Genomic DNA, 12,855 nt, shown 5'->3' with positions numbered 1-12,855 from the left:
ACTAATGTGCTATGAGTTCCACTGGTCTTTGCATCACACTAAGTGACTTGGACAAGATGATAAACAGACTCACACGCTTAATATGTTGTCTAATCTTCATAAACTCTCTTGTGTTTGTGTTAGTAGGGTTAATGCATGTTCTGCTTGTGTGTGTGATTTTGTATATGTTTCTATTTTCGCAGTGTTTCAGACTCCTTCACAATTTTCCAACTTAAGCAGTCAGTTTTCTTTTCCCCTGGTTTGCTAACCCAAATTTTGATTTCCCACATTAAATAATTCCTATGTGTTCTCACCTAGTCTTCTCACTCTGTTGTCCTCTCACTCTGTTGTCCTCTCCCACTTCAACAGTCCAACAGCCGGCAGTTCTCCTTCAGCTTTGTCCTGTGTCCCACTGTCTCTTCTTGCCATTTTACTCCAAAGGTGGCAAATGTCAAACTCCAACTGCTCAGTTCTCCTCAAACGTTTTCTTCACATGCCCAGTGAAGTTGCAGCTTCACAGTGCCATTCATCCGATCAGTCAGGATGATGGGTTTGCTCTTCTTCTCTGATGCTGTTTGTCCACATTGCTGCTGCTTGCTGGGACTCTTTGCTCAGGACTTTGCTGCTGTCTCTTTATCTGCCATGTTATTGCTCTTTGGAGCTGCATTCCTTGTCTTCAGGGAGGAGTGAGAGCTCGCTTGTGAGGTTGAGAGACACATGGTGCTGTAAATAAGTCAGCCAGAAACTTGGCCTGAATGTTTCCAATGATGTTAAACTATAACTTTCTTCCGACTGCTGCATGTGGAAAATTGATTCAGGTCTGCTTTTCACCTGAAAGTGACAAACTAAGACATTTTCATTATTATCATCACTGCTTAATCAACACACATCTCTCTCTCTCTCTGTGATTTTGTGAACAATCCTTTCTTAAAAGCAGAAAATAAAATTGTGGTTGTTCTTGGCTGATCAACACAAAACCTTTTTCCTATAATTTTTTACATCTACAATATAAATTCTTTCTCTTCTTCACTCTTTTTTTTCTTTACAATAGCTGGTGACCTGCAGAATCACCGCTCTCACAATCAAAGGCAATTACTTTTACACAGCGCACAAAAACACTGTGATGTCAGACACATTCACACTCACTTTGTCATCTGCATAAATAAATCATATGGCTGATGATATGTGCCATGGTGATCCATAGGCATGATCACAAGTTTATTTAATCATTTTTAACCCAACAAAACAAATAACAAAAACATGATGCTGATGCTACACACACGAGTCAAGGTGCAGAAAAACTGCTCACGGAAACGCTGCACACTCCAGTTATCACAGTTATCATAGCTCTGTTTCCCTCTCTTTGAGTAGTTCTCAGACAGCTCTCGATCTGATAATGTGTAGCTTGCTCATCACGGCTCAGGTCCGCGTGAAACCCGCGCGACCGTGCTCGCGTGAACCCGCGTAGCTAAGGAGCCGTCGCTCTCTTTCATTTTTATTTAAATACTTTGTGGTGCCAGGAGCAAAGTCCAGCATAAACGTCTGTCACCCTCTGACTCACTCTTGGTTGCTTAGGAACCCATGATAACAACAACAGTCGGTGTCACAGACCACGTGTTCTGCTCCGCACACACTCACACAACAACAACAACAACGACGACGACAACAACGACAACAACACAAAATAGGCCTACTCCGGACTCACACCGGACCGCTCGGGACCCTAACCCAGTTGTGGGACGCTAACCCAGTCTTTCGGGACCCTCACCCAGTCGCGCGACAAAACCCAATGAAGGGACGCTCGGGACACACACCCAGGGCGATTTCAAAACCGGACACTCACCGGACGCTTGGGCCCTTGGGCGATTTTACCAAAACCTCTTTTTCGGGACACTAACCCAGTTATGCGGTTATAGAGTCGCTCTCTCAACTTACTTGGCGTTGCTTAGCGTGTAATATCAGCCTCGGATCCTGCCGATCGTCATTCATCGAGGAGAAAAGACAGACAGTTAATCCACAGGAACTTCCTGGCTGACGTCAGTCTGTCAACGTGTCCCTCCTCCCCTCGGTGAATGCCGATTCCAGGGCTCCGGCTCTCGAAGGACCAATTAATGATAGGTTCGTAGCTTGAACCTATTCGCTGGAACGTTGAAGACAATATAATTACACCGCAAAGCAAGACACGAGTAGGCAAAGTTCTTCATGTTTCTCGTGCACGGGAGAGAACCGGACCACCGCCGTTCCTTCGCTTGACCCCAGTTGCTCTCGTCCGCTCCCCGTAACACTGCTCTTTTATTGAGGTTACATGAATATGCATAGGTTCATTAACGTATGACGTCTACATACAAACAAAGAGTACCGTGTGTGTGTGTGTGTGTGTGGTACTGCTGATCAAAGGGTCATATACATAAAAGCACAAAGGCAAACATCCCTGGTCAGGAAGAGGGTAGACCCCCCCTCACCCTAGATGGTTCACCCTAGATAACACGGTGAGGAAGTCAAGCCGTTAAAGCACTTAGACTAGAACAGACGTAGCTACGTTAATCCTACCATAAAACAATAAGACAAGGTACGACCTCTCATGCTCCCAGAGTGCTCTCTAATACACACAAAGTTTGCAGACTATCAAGGATCAAAACCTCTACCAATCTACAACTAATTACAAAACTCTAAGTATACATGGTTAAATATTTCTAAGCATAAATGACAACCAACAATACAAAACCTAACATACATAATACTATTTTCTGACTTTAATGAATATTTTTGATATCAGTATTAGCATTATTGCTATTTGATTGGGGATCAGCCATCTGAAAAGTGTTTGGAGACTCATTGTTTTTGCAAGACTTTAAATATTTTTTACTTTATCAAAAATAAAAAAATAAAAACACTAATATTTATTTAATAGAAAACAAAAAAGTCCTGGTTTAAACTGATATGATTATGAGATTTGGATATCATTGCATTTTGTGAAAGTTGCCTGAAAAGCTCTGTGTGTGTGTGTGTGTGTGTGTGTGTGTGTGTGTGTGTGTGTGTGTGTGTCCTCAGTGAACTGTATCAGTCTCTGCAGTATCTTCCAGCTGCAGCACTCAGTTCAGTTTCTGTTCAGTCTGACTGAGGGAGGTTTTTGTACGACTGTTTTTCACTGTGTGAACACACGCTGACTGTTGATGCTGTGATAACTCTGACAGTAATAAACTGCTGCATCTTCAGCCTGGACTCCACTGATGGTCAGAGTGAAGTCAGACTTTGATCCACTGCCTGTAAAACGAGCTGGAATCCCTGATTGTCGATTGCTAGCATAGTAAATGAGCAGTTTAGGAACTCCTCCATCTTTCTGTTGGTACCAGTGTAAGTAGTTGTTGCCATAAACATTCTGACTGGTCGTACACTTGATGTTCACAGTTCCTCCCACAGCAGAGCTCACTGCTCCAGGCTGAGTCACTGTGATCTGTCCTCTGGACTCTGAGGACACAGAGACAAAAACATAAAGCAGCTTCATGGTTTTGTGGGCTTCATTTCAGAGGGACAGATGTTGATAGAGGAGAGGAGTTTGATTCTCTGGACTTTACCTGTGAAGCAGCAGCAGAGGAGAGTCCAGATGAGGACGCAGATCAAAGTCATGTTTTTGATGAGGAGGATTTCTGTGGCTTCTGTTGTGATGAAGGACAGCTGTCAGTCATCCAGTGTTCAACTCTCAGGACTATAAACTCTCCCAGAGCACTGGAGCATGGTGCTGCTGATGCAAAGTGCCTCTCTATGGAAATCATCTGACTGACTTGAATCAATCTGACGATGCTGTTTATCAGGAATAAATAAATCCATCGTAGTATTGAGCAGATATATCAGTTTGTTCTTCAGAATATTCTTATTCCAAAATATTTTCTATTATTTAAATGTTTTGTTTTATGGTTCCTTGATGGATTCACATGTTTATCATAATATTTAGTAAGAATATATCTGGATTAATTAAAAATATGAATTAACGAGGTCACAGGTTCATGCTGTAGAGTAGCTAAGCTTAGTCTCAGAGAGTGAGGAGCTCAGACATGTGGAGGTACAGTCACTGCTCTTTGCTTCAAAGGACTTCTTATAAAACACAAACAGACACAATCAGTATCTTTTAAACGAGGCTGTTATCTCTGACAGCACTACCTATAACACCTCTTTCTGTAGCTATATGATCACAACCATGTGACATGTAACAGCGGGGCAGATCAAGCATCGTTGTTCACTGCTGTTGATGTTTTTTTAATCACAAATTACAAACAATTACACAACTGAATTCCAGCTTTATTCAAATGAATAAAACTAAGTAATAAAACCCATCATGATAGAATCTCTGTTATCATCACGGACACTTTAAGTTCAAGAACATGTACCTGGATAAAAGCTGCTGTTGGAGGTAAAATCCTCAGACTGAACTTGGGACCTTCACATTTCTAATTCTTACAGAATTTAATGAGCAGAAACAAACAACTGATTGTTTAGAATTTATGATTGTTCAGCACTTTTCTGCACCTTACTGAGTGCTTACATTTGAGTCTTTCATGCTACTCTGTACACAAATCTGTACATCTGTGTCCATAACAGAGAGAGACAAAATGGGTATATTTGATTTGCCTTCTGTGGCGGAGGTGTGGTCCTTGGCTCATCTGCAGGGGAGGAGTGGTACAGTGAGCTCAAGGCGGCGGTACCGGGAGGCAGGTGAGCCACAGGTGGTGGCGACTGACTGATGACGCTGTCTCTTTCTGTTCATCTATATAGTGAAGACAGAGTCGAGCGGGGACGGGGAGAGCTGGACTGGAACAGACTGTGTTCCTTGAGTTCATAACTGTCAGTAAAACGCAATAATAGTGAGCACAATCATCGTGTGTGTTGTGTACTTTTACACCTTTCTAACAATCCTATTTATGTGAAGTTGGGATAAGGTTCCAAGAAACCTAAAACCTCTGTGAAGCGTGAGTGAGGTCAAAGGTCATGAAGCTCAAGTGTCAGCATTGTAAGTTAGCTTTTTAGGAGTTTCACCATTTTTCTGTTGGTAACAGAACACGTCATTACCTTCATCTACCCCATGATTGGTTGTAAATCTGAGGGTGATGGAGACCAATTAACTTCTTTTGATGAAATAATACACACTATGTTTGTTGACTCCAGAAACACCAACAGTGACATCTGGAGGAGGTTCCCCACATGTTTTGTTTTTTTGATTTTTTTTGTAATGTGTGTTACACGTGTGGCATGCCACTATACTGTGGAGCACAACAGTCACTTATGGGGAAAAACGCTCGTCCCAAACGAGTTTAAAGGCATTTGAGTCTCAAAAAGTGGTTTTAGTGTCAGGGTTACAGTTAGGTTATAGTTAGGCATTCACTTTTGATGGTTAAGGTTATAGTAAGCAGTTGGCAAAAGCATTATGTCAATTAGATATCCTCACTAAGATATGAAACCCAGTGTATTTCTTTGAGTGTGTGTACTCAGTCAACTGTATCAGTCTCTGCACGAGAGAGGTTTTTGTATGACGGTTTTTCACTGTGTGAACACAAGCTGGCTGTTAATGTAGTGCTGACTCTGACAGTAATAAACTGCTGCATCTTCAGCCTGGACTCCACTGATGGTCAGAGTGAAGTCAGAGTTTGATCCACTGCCTGTAAAACGAGCTGGAATTCCTGAATATCGAGTGCTAGCAAAGTAAATGAGCAGTTTAGGAACTCCTCCATCTTTCTGTTGGTACCAGGCTAAAAGATGGTAGTTGCTCCAAACACGAACATTCTGACTGGTCCTACACTTGATGCTCACAGTTCCTCCCACAGCAGAGCTCACTGCTCCAGGCTGAGTCACTGTGATCTGTCCTCTGGACTCTGAGGACACAGAGACAAAAACATAAAGCAGCTTCATGGTTTTGTGGGCTTCATTTCAGAGGGACAGATGTTGATAGAGGAGAGGAGTTTGATTCTCTGGACTTTACCTGTGAAGCAGCAGCAGAGGAGAGTCCAGATGAGGACGCAGATCAAAGTCATGTTTTTGATGAGGAGGATTTCTGTGGCTTCTGTTGTGATGAAGGACAGCTGTCAGTCATCCAGTGTTCAACTCTCAGGACTATAAACTCTCCCAGAGCACTGGAGCATGGTGCTGCTGATGCAAAGTGCCTCTCTATGGAAATCATCTGACTGACACAATGAAATCCTTCGTGCTTTTTCTGTCTGAATTAATGATGTCTTTTCTGTTTTTGCTTAGTTTCCTATTAATTGATATTAAAAATTACTCAAAATTTAATTTGCAGTTTCCATATGGATTACAGTTACAGTTAATGTGTAACCTGCCCCTTACCCTGGGACAGCTGGGTAAAGCTCCAGCCTCTCCAGAATCCTGTCAGATAAGATCACAGATTGAAATAGAAAGTGTGACATCATCAATATTTTTTATAACTTTCATTTGATGCTTTTTTTGTTATATATAAATTTGTTGGCCCAACAGCTAATTTAGGAAATTATATAGGTGACTCATAACTGAATGATCAGTTATTCAGTGTTAACAGTAACAGAACGGCTTATTCATTTATTAATGTCAATAGTAAATGATCAACTGTAATGAATATTATCCGTAGTGTCCATCTTAACACAAGGTCACTCTTCTGAAAAGAAAAACAAATTATCATCAAGAGAACTAAAACCATGAATAACAATAATCAAGAAATATAAATTAAACACAGAACACTTGGTCACAGACCCAGGGCCGTGAAAGCTATTGTTGTCACGGCTGGGGCGGCAGTCGTGTGGAGGGTGAGAAAGGAGGATCCAATAGCACACAATGGCGGAGGTGCAAGTGGGTTTTATTTACAGTGCACAAAACCAAGGTGTGGGCAGAACCGAACACAAACCTAAACTGGGAAAACTAATACAAAATGGACGACATGGAGCGAGGAGCAGAGAGACACAAAGAAACATGGAATAATGTAGACTACACGGGAGATTCACAGAGAAACACAGACGGACATGGAGTTAAACAGACGACGCAACAGAGAGCACAGGAAAACACAGGGCTTAATCAGGGAATGGGCCACAGGAGGGAGACACAGCTGGGAGCAATCAGGCTAACGAGACAGGGGAGAGGTAAAACTGAACACACTGACATGAGACATGAACTTTCAGAATAAAACAGGAAACTAACAGACACAGAGAACCAGACAGGACACTGAACTTGACAGGCAGAGTCATGAGCAGACACAATAACACCATGGACAGACAGAGGGAACACAGGCAGGCATGAAACAAAAACACTAACACATAGCAAACCTAAACAAAAGACAAAACAGAACAACCGAGAACAAAGAATAATATAAAGAAACACAAAACACCGAGTCCTCAGACTCAGGACCATGACAGTACCCCCCCCCCCTCAAGGGCTGGCTCCAGACAGCCCAACAGAAGCACAAAAACCGTCCAAACCCCCCCCCCAAAAAAAAAACAAATTACAGAAAACGACCCGGCCAGTGCGGGCGGTAGGGGTCCAAGACGGAGGGACAGAGTCCAAAAAAGGCCCAGACGGACAAGTTCAGGGGGCCGACCCAGAGGCCGACAGCGCCAGAGGCCAAAACAGTTCAGTTCCGGGGGCCGACCGTGTGAAAGGCAGCGGCAGTGGGGCAGGTCCGGAGGCTGGCCACGCAGTAGGCAGTGGCGTGGAAACAGTTCTGGGGGCCGACCGTGCGGATGGCAACAGCGGCGTGAAAGCAGTTCTGGGGGCCGACCGTGCGCACGACAGCGGCGGCGACAAAGCAAGTCCGGAGGCCGGCCACGGTGGCGAAGATGCCCAACATGCGGCCTGGCAGATGATCGACGATGTCGAGGCGGCAGTTGGGGACCTGAAGGCTGCGTGGCCTTTGGAGCACCAGACGAGACGGAAGCTGAGACTGGACCAGATGAGGCTGAAGCTGAGGCTGGACCAGACGAGGCTGAAGCTGAGGCTGGACCAGACGAGACGGAAGCTGAGGCTGAAGCAGAGGCTGGACCAGACGAGACGGAAGCAGAGGCTGGACCAGACAAGGCGGAAGCTGAGGCTGGACCGGACGAGGCTGAAGCAGAGCCTGGACCAGACGAGACGGAAGCTGAGGCTGGACCAGACGAGGCTGAAGCAGAGGCTGGACCAGACGAGACAGAAGCTGAGGCGGAAGCAGAGGCTGGACCAGACGAGGCGGAAGCTGAGGCTGGACCGGACGAGGCTGAAGCGGAGGCGAAGCCAAAGCTGAACCAGGCGAAGCGGGTGAAGCTGAAGAAAATGCTGGACCAGGCGAAGCCGATGAAACTGATGAGGATGCTGAAGCTGGACCAGGCGAGGATGATGATGCTGGAGCTGGAGCAGGCGAGGATGAAGCCGGAGCTGGACCAGCGAGGATGAAGCCGGAGCTGGACCAGGCGAGGATGAAGACTCGGAGGCTGCAGCTGGCGAGGACGATGAGGCTGCTGCTGCTGGCGGCATGAATGAAGCTGCAGCTGGCGGCTGGACGGGCTCCTCGGGCCCTCCAGCTGACGAGGCAGGAAGCTGGCTAGGTTCTCCTGAACCTCCAGCTGACGAGTCTTGGGGCTGGACGGGCTCCTCGGGCCCTCCAGCTGACGAGGCAGGAAGCTGGACGGGCTCCTCGGGTCCTCCAGCGAAAACAGTCTCAGAACCAGTGGGCACCGGAGCCCCTGGCATACACAGGACAGAACCAGCAGGTGCGGGGACCTCTGGCGGGCGCTGGACAGAACCAGCAGGTGCGGGGACCTCTGGCGGGCGCAGAACAGACTGCAGCTGCGCGGAGCACCGACCCTGCTCAGGCAGCGACTGCCGGGTGCAGTCCTCAGCTGGGTTCTTAACCTCCAGGGGTCCAGAGTCGGCTGAGGGCTGTAATTTAACCTCTGGTGAGGCCCTGGAGCAAGTAACAGTCTCTAAACTAGCCAGCTGTTGAGGAACGGTTGCAATTTTAACGTGTTTTCTCTCTGCAAAAAATACGTACTAGAAAAAGAGTCCAAAACCGGAGGCACAGATGCAGCCTCGCATACAGAGGGAGTTGGTGAAGACGGAGATGGCATAGATGACTGGGCTAGCGGGGATACCGGAGGGCGAGCTGAATGCTGCTGCGCAGCTAAACGAGCTTGTGGCTGTGCAGCTAAACGAGGTAAAGACAGCTGAGCAGGAGAATGAACAGGCAACAAACAGTTCTCCTTGTCATCTGCTGCACAAAACAAAGCCCCTGAATAAACTGTCCCACAGTCCAAAACAGAAAAAGGGTCCTTCTCACTCACCACAGCCGGCAATTCTGAACTCCTAATATCCGGCTGTGGGGTGACGCGCCGGCGGCGCGATCGTCGCTTCCTCCCTGCCGGGTCGGGCAAAACCTCTGGCGGGCCGGGCAAAACCTCCGGCGGGCCGGGCAAAACCTAAGGAGGGGCGGGCAAAACCTCCAGCAGGAGAAGCTGACGTGACTGTTCCGGGGCGGCCGTAGTCCGCTGCTGCTGGACAAAGTCTGTGGATTCCTGAGCTTGCACCACCCCCCGGGCTTTATGCAGTAGTATTTATTGATAATGTTACTGCTGATAGAGGTAGCATGTCACAATCTGGGAGGCAGATCGTCTGGAGGAGGATTTGGACCCAAACGCAAGCACGGACGACAGCGTAGCTGTGAGCAAGTTTATTAACAATGAAAGGCAAAATATAAACCAGAGCAGAGCATTTTGTGGGCCTTGAAGGTCTGCACTTCAGTCACATCCTAGTTCTTTGAGTCAGATTCCACTGTGTTGTGTACACAGTAAAACTGTGAAAATGTGTCATTGTCCAAAAGCTTATGGATCAAACTATATTTAAACTAATGTTGTACGATGTTATTATGATGGTATTTGAAGAAGTCATATCAGCTGAGTCATGGCTGCTGTGCAAACAGTGAATGATTTAGTTGAGTTTGTTTGTTTCAGAGTCAGAGAGCCGTGTCTCTCTACAGTCAGAGGTTTTTGTACGGCGCCTCAATGAGTTTGTATCACTGTGGTGGACTTTTGGTGGAGGAACCAGACTGCAAGTTGGAAGTAAGATTATAAAGTTTTTAAAGAAACTACATCGAGGTTTAAATGTTAGCTTTATAACAATGAAGTATTCATGTAGAGGTAATATTATAACCATTATACACTGGAGGCTGACTCCATCAGCTTTAATTAGATTTTATGTCTACATTTCTGACATAAAGACGATGCATTGTGTAAATAATATAAACTGTCATCAGCCTGTGATTATTTTCTAGTTTGAAATCACAGTCACTGTTTCTAAGATGAATTAAATGTAACTGTCCTCAAGTTAAACAGAGTGAAGATAAAGATTTCTGGTCTTTTACTTAGTCAGTAAAAATGTAGAATTTGCTTAGAAATCATAAAAGCACTACAATAAATGACTGAAACTCACATGAGGTAAGTAGAAAACTTGTGTATTATACAGAACAGAGGTTTTTGAAGCTTAACATCTTGTATAATTGTTGCCATATCTGCTTATTTTATTTCCAGAAGTTAAAGATGGGCATTTGACAGTGTGCAGCACGTCTGGTGTTTCTGTTGTAGCAGATATCATTTCAAATGTCATTAAAATCATGTAAGCAGTAAAAAAAATTAATCCACATCATTCAAGTAGTGCTATTAAGATTCTTATCTCCAACAAGTGATGTGTTATAGATAACTGATGAATTTGAAGCTAAAATAGTTTTTGTAAATGTTTCCACATCTGCTTCTTTTATTTCCAGTGTAGTTTGAACATATTTCAGCTCAAACTGTGTGATGATTCTCTCTGTGCTGATATGCATGAGAGGTTTCTTAAAGGGAAGTGAAACAATGTGTGAGTGAATGACTGGTGGAGCAGAAAAAACACCTGACAGAAACTTCTTAACGGAGAAAATCAAATTGTGGTTCCTGTCCTCTAACCTGATTGGTGTTTCCTAGGTGATACCCGCCCTGCCCTGAAGGTGCTGGGTCCCTCCAGTGAGGAGCTACAGCAGGGGAAGGCCACGCTCATGTGTGTGGCCAACAAGGGCTTCCCCTCAGACTGGAGTCTGTCCTGGAAGGTGGATGGCAGTGGCAGCATCAGCTGGGAGGAGAGCAGGAGCCCCGTGGTGCAGGAGAACGACGGCCTCTACAGCTGGAGCAGCACCCTGAGGCTCCCTGCAGACCACTGGATGAAGGTGGGCTCTGTGACCTGTGAGGCCACCCAGGGCTCCAGCACTCTGGTCTCAGAGCCACTGATGAGAGACCAGTGTCCCCAGTCCTGAACTATATGTGACTTTTATGCTGGTCTTACTTTCACACTGCATTCTGTAGCTTTTTTTTTTTTTTTTCAATTTCTTCTCTCATTTTTCATTGCTTTGTTTAAAGTTTTAAAGAATAAAAAAAATCTACATTAAATAAGAATCGAGTGTTTCTCTTACTTTTGTGGAATACATGAAGTTAAGCGAAGTTTATGTTAAAGAATAAGTGCGAAGGGGAATTGATAAGAACTTAGAGATTATGATTTTATTACTGAGAATATTGAGCGACACCGCCGTTATTCATGCAAAGTCATTGCATGCTGTTTAATGAATGTTTCAGCATGTTGTAGCTTGTTATATAAAGCAAGTTGAGTTCTCAGGTGGAGTAGAAAAGCACAATATAAGAATGAGTCAAATGATCAGTGTTGAGGTAGGTATCTTAAAGTATTCTATTATGCAGAGTACTTTTTTAAAGTAATGCAGTACATTATTTTGGTGTTTTTCTGTAAAATCACCTGAAACACACCATCTCATAACTATCATTTAACAATAAGAACTTATAGGCTACAGTCCCTCACGCCAATATAAATCTGTCATGGTCCTGGGTCGTTGACCCAGTGTTTTGTGTTTATTCTGATTTTGTATTAGTTTAGGGTTAACCTGAAGTTTGGTGTATTGTCAGCCCTACCTGTGTCTGTCCTTGGTGCTCTGTTCATGTCCCCGTGTTGTGTTGTACATCAGTCTGTTTCCTGTTTTATTTTGAAGGCTCGTGTTCTGGATTTCCTGTTCTGTTCTGAAGGTCTGTGTCTGTTGTTATTGTGTTCAGCTTGTCTCCTCCGGTCCCCATGTGTATTAGGTTCAGCTGTTCTTCCCTCCTGTGTGTGATTACCTGATTACCTTGTGTGTGTGTGTATATTTAGTGGGTGTCGGTCTGTGTTCGTTGTCGGCTCGTCTGCGTTCCTCCGTGTATCTCTGCATTCATCTGCGTTCTATGGTGTTTCGTTCCTGTCTCTGCGTCTCTCTGCCCCGCACCCCTTTTGTATGGTCTCAGGTTTGTCTTTAGTTTCTCCCATTTAGGTTTGTAATTGCTCATGCTGAGTTGCCTGTTTTTGCCACCACCACCACCTTGTAAATAAACATCACTCTGTCATCAGTTCGCTGCATCTTGGGTCCTCCTTTTCCTCCACACCACACGGCTCCCTCTGCCAGCCGTGACAAAATCCCTATCCTAATGAGGCCACACATACAGTGGCTTGCAAAAGTATCCGGCCCCCTTGAACTTTCCCACATTTTGTCACATTACAGCCACAAACATGGATCAATTTTATTGAAATTGCAAGACAAAGTTATCAGACTAGTATTGAACAGCAAAAAAGAAAAAATATACAAACCTGAGAAAACTGGACTTAAAGTTTCTATTTGAAGTATTTATATAAGTTATGCAGACAATTGTGACTCACTGATTTTGGTGATTTATTGTGTTTTTTTTCTCTTTCTTTAAGAAATGTTTTCATAATGAGCAATATTCAGGAACTGGTTCACATGTATTTGAGCTGCTATGAATCAGAGGTCAAAGGTCAAAATTTGATTGACTGAGAAACAGATAGGTTTCCAACTTC

General features: G+C 44.7%; 1 gene segment (V, D, J or C); it reads left to right on the top strand.

Moving 5' to 3' along the window:
- Positions 1–9,052: 9,052 nt before the first annotated feature.
- On the top strand, positions 9,053–11,312 carry LOC120718556. The segment is given in 3 exon segments: positions 9,053–9,136; positions 9,998–10,037; positions 10,935–11,312. Coding segments are annotated over 3 exon segments (450 nt in total).
- Positions 11,313–12,855: the final 1,543 nt, after the last annotated feature.

This window comes from Simochromis diagramma, unplaced genomic scaffold (genome assembly GCF_900408965.1).
Source record: "Simochromis diagramma unplaced genomic scaffold, fSimDia1.1 OVJJ01000531.1, whole genome shotgun sequence".
Classification (NCBI taxonomy): Eukaryota; Metazoa; Chordata; class Actinopteri; order Cichliformes; family Cichlidae; genus Simochromis; species Simochromis diagramma.
The sequence above is the reverse complement of the archived record's forward strand: the minus strand, read 5'-3'. Positions and strand labels throughout refer to the sequence as shown.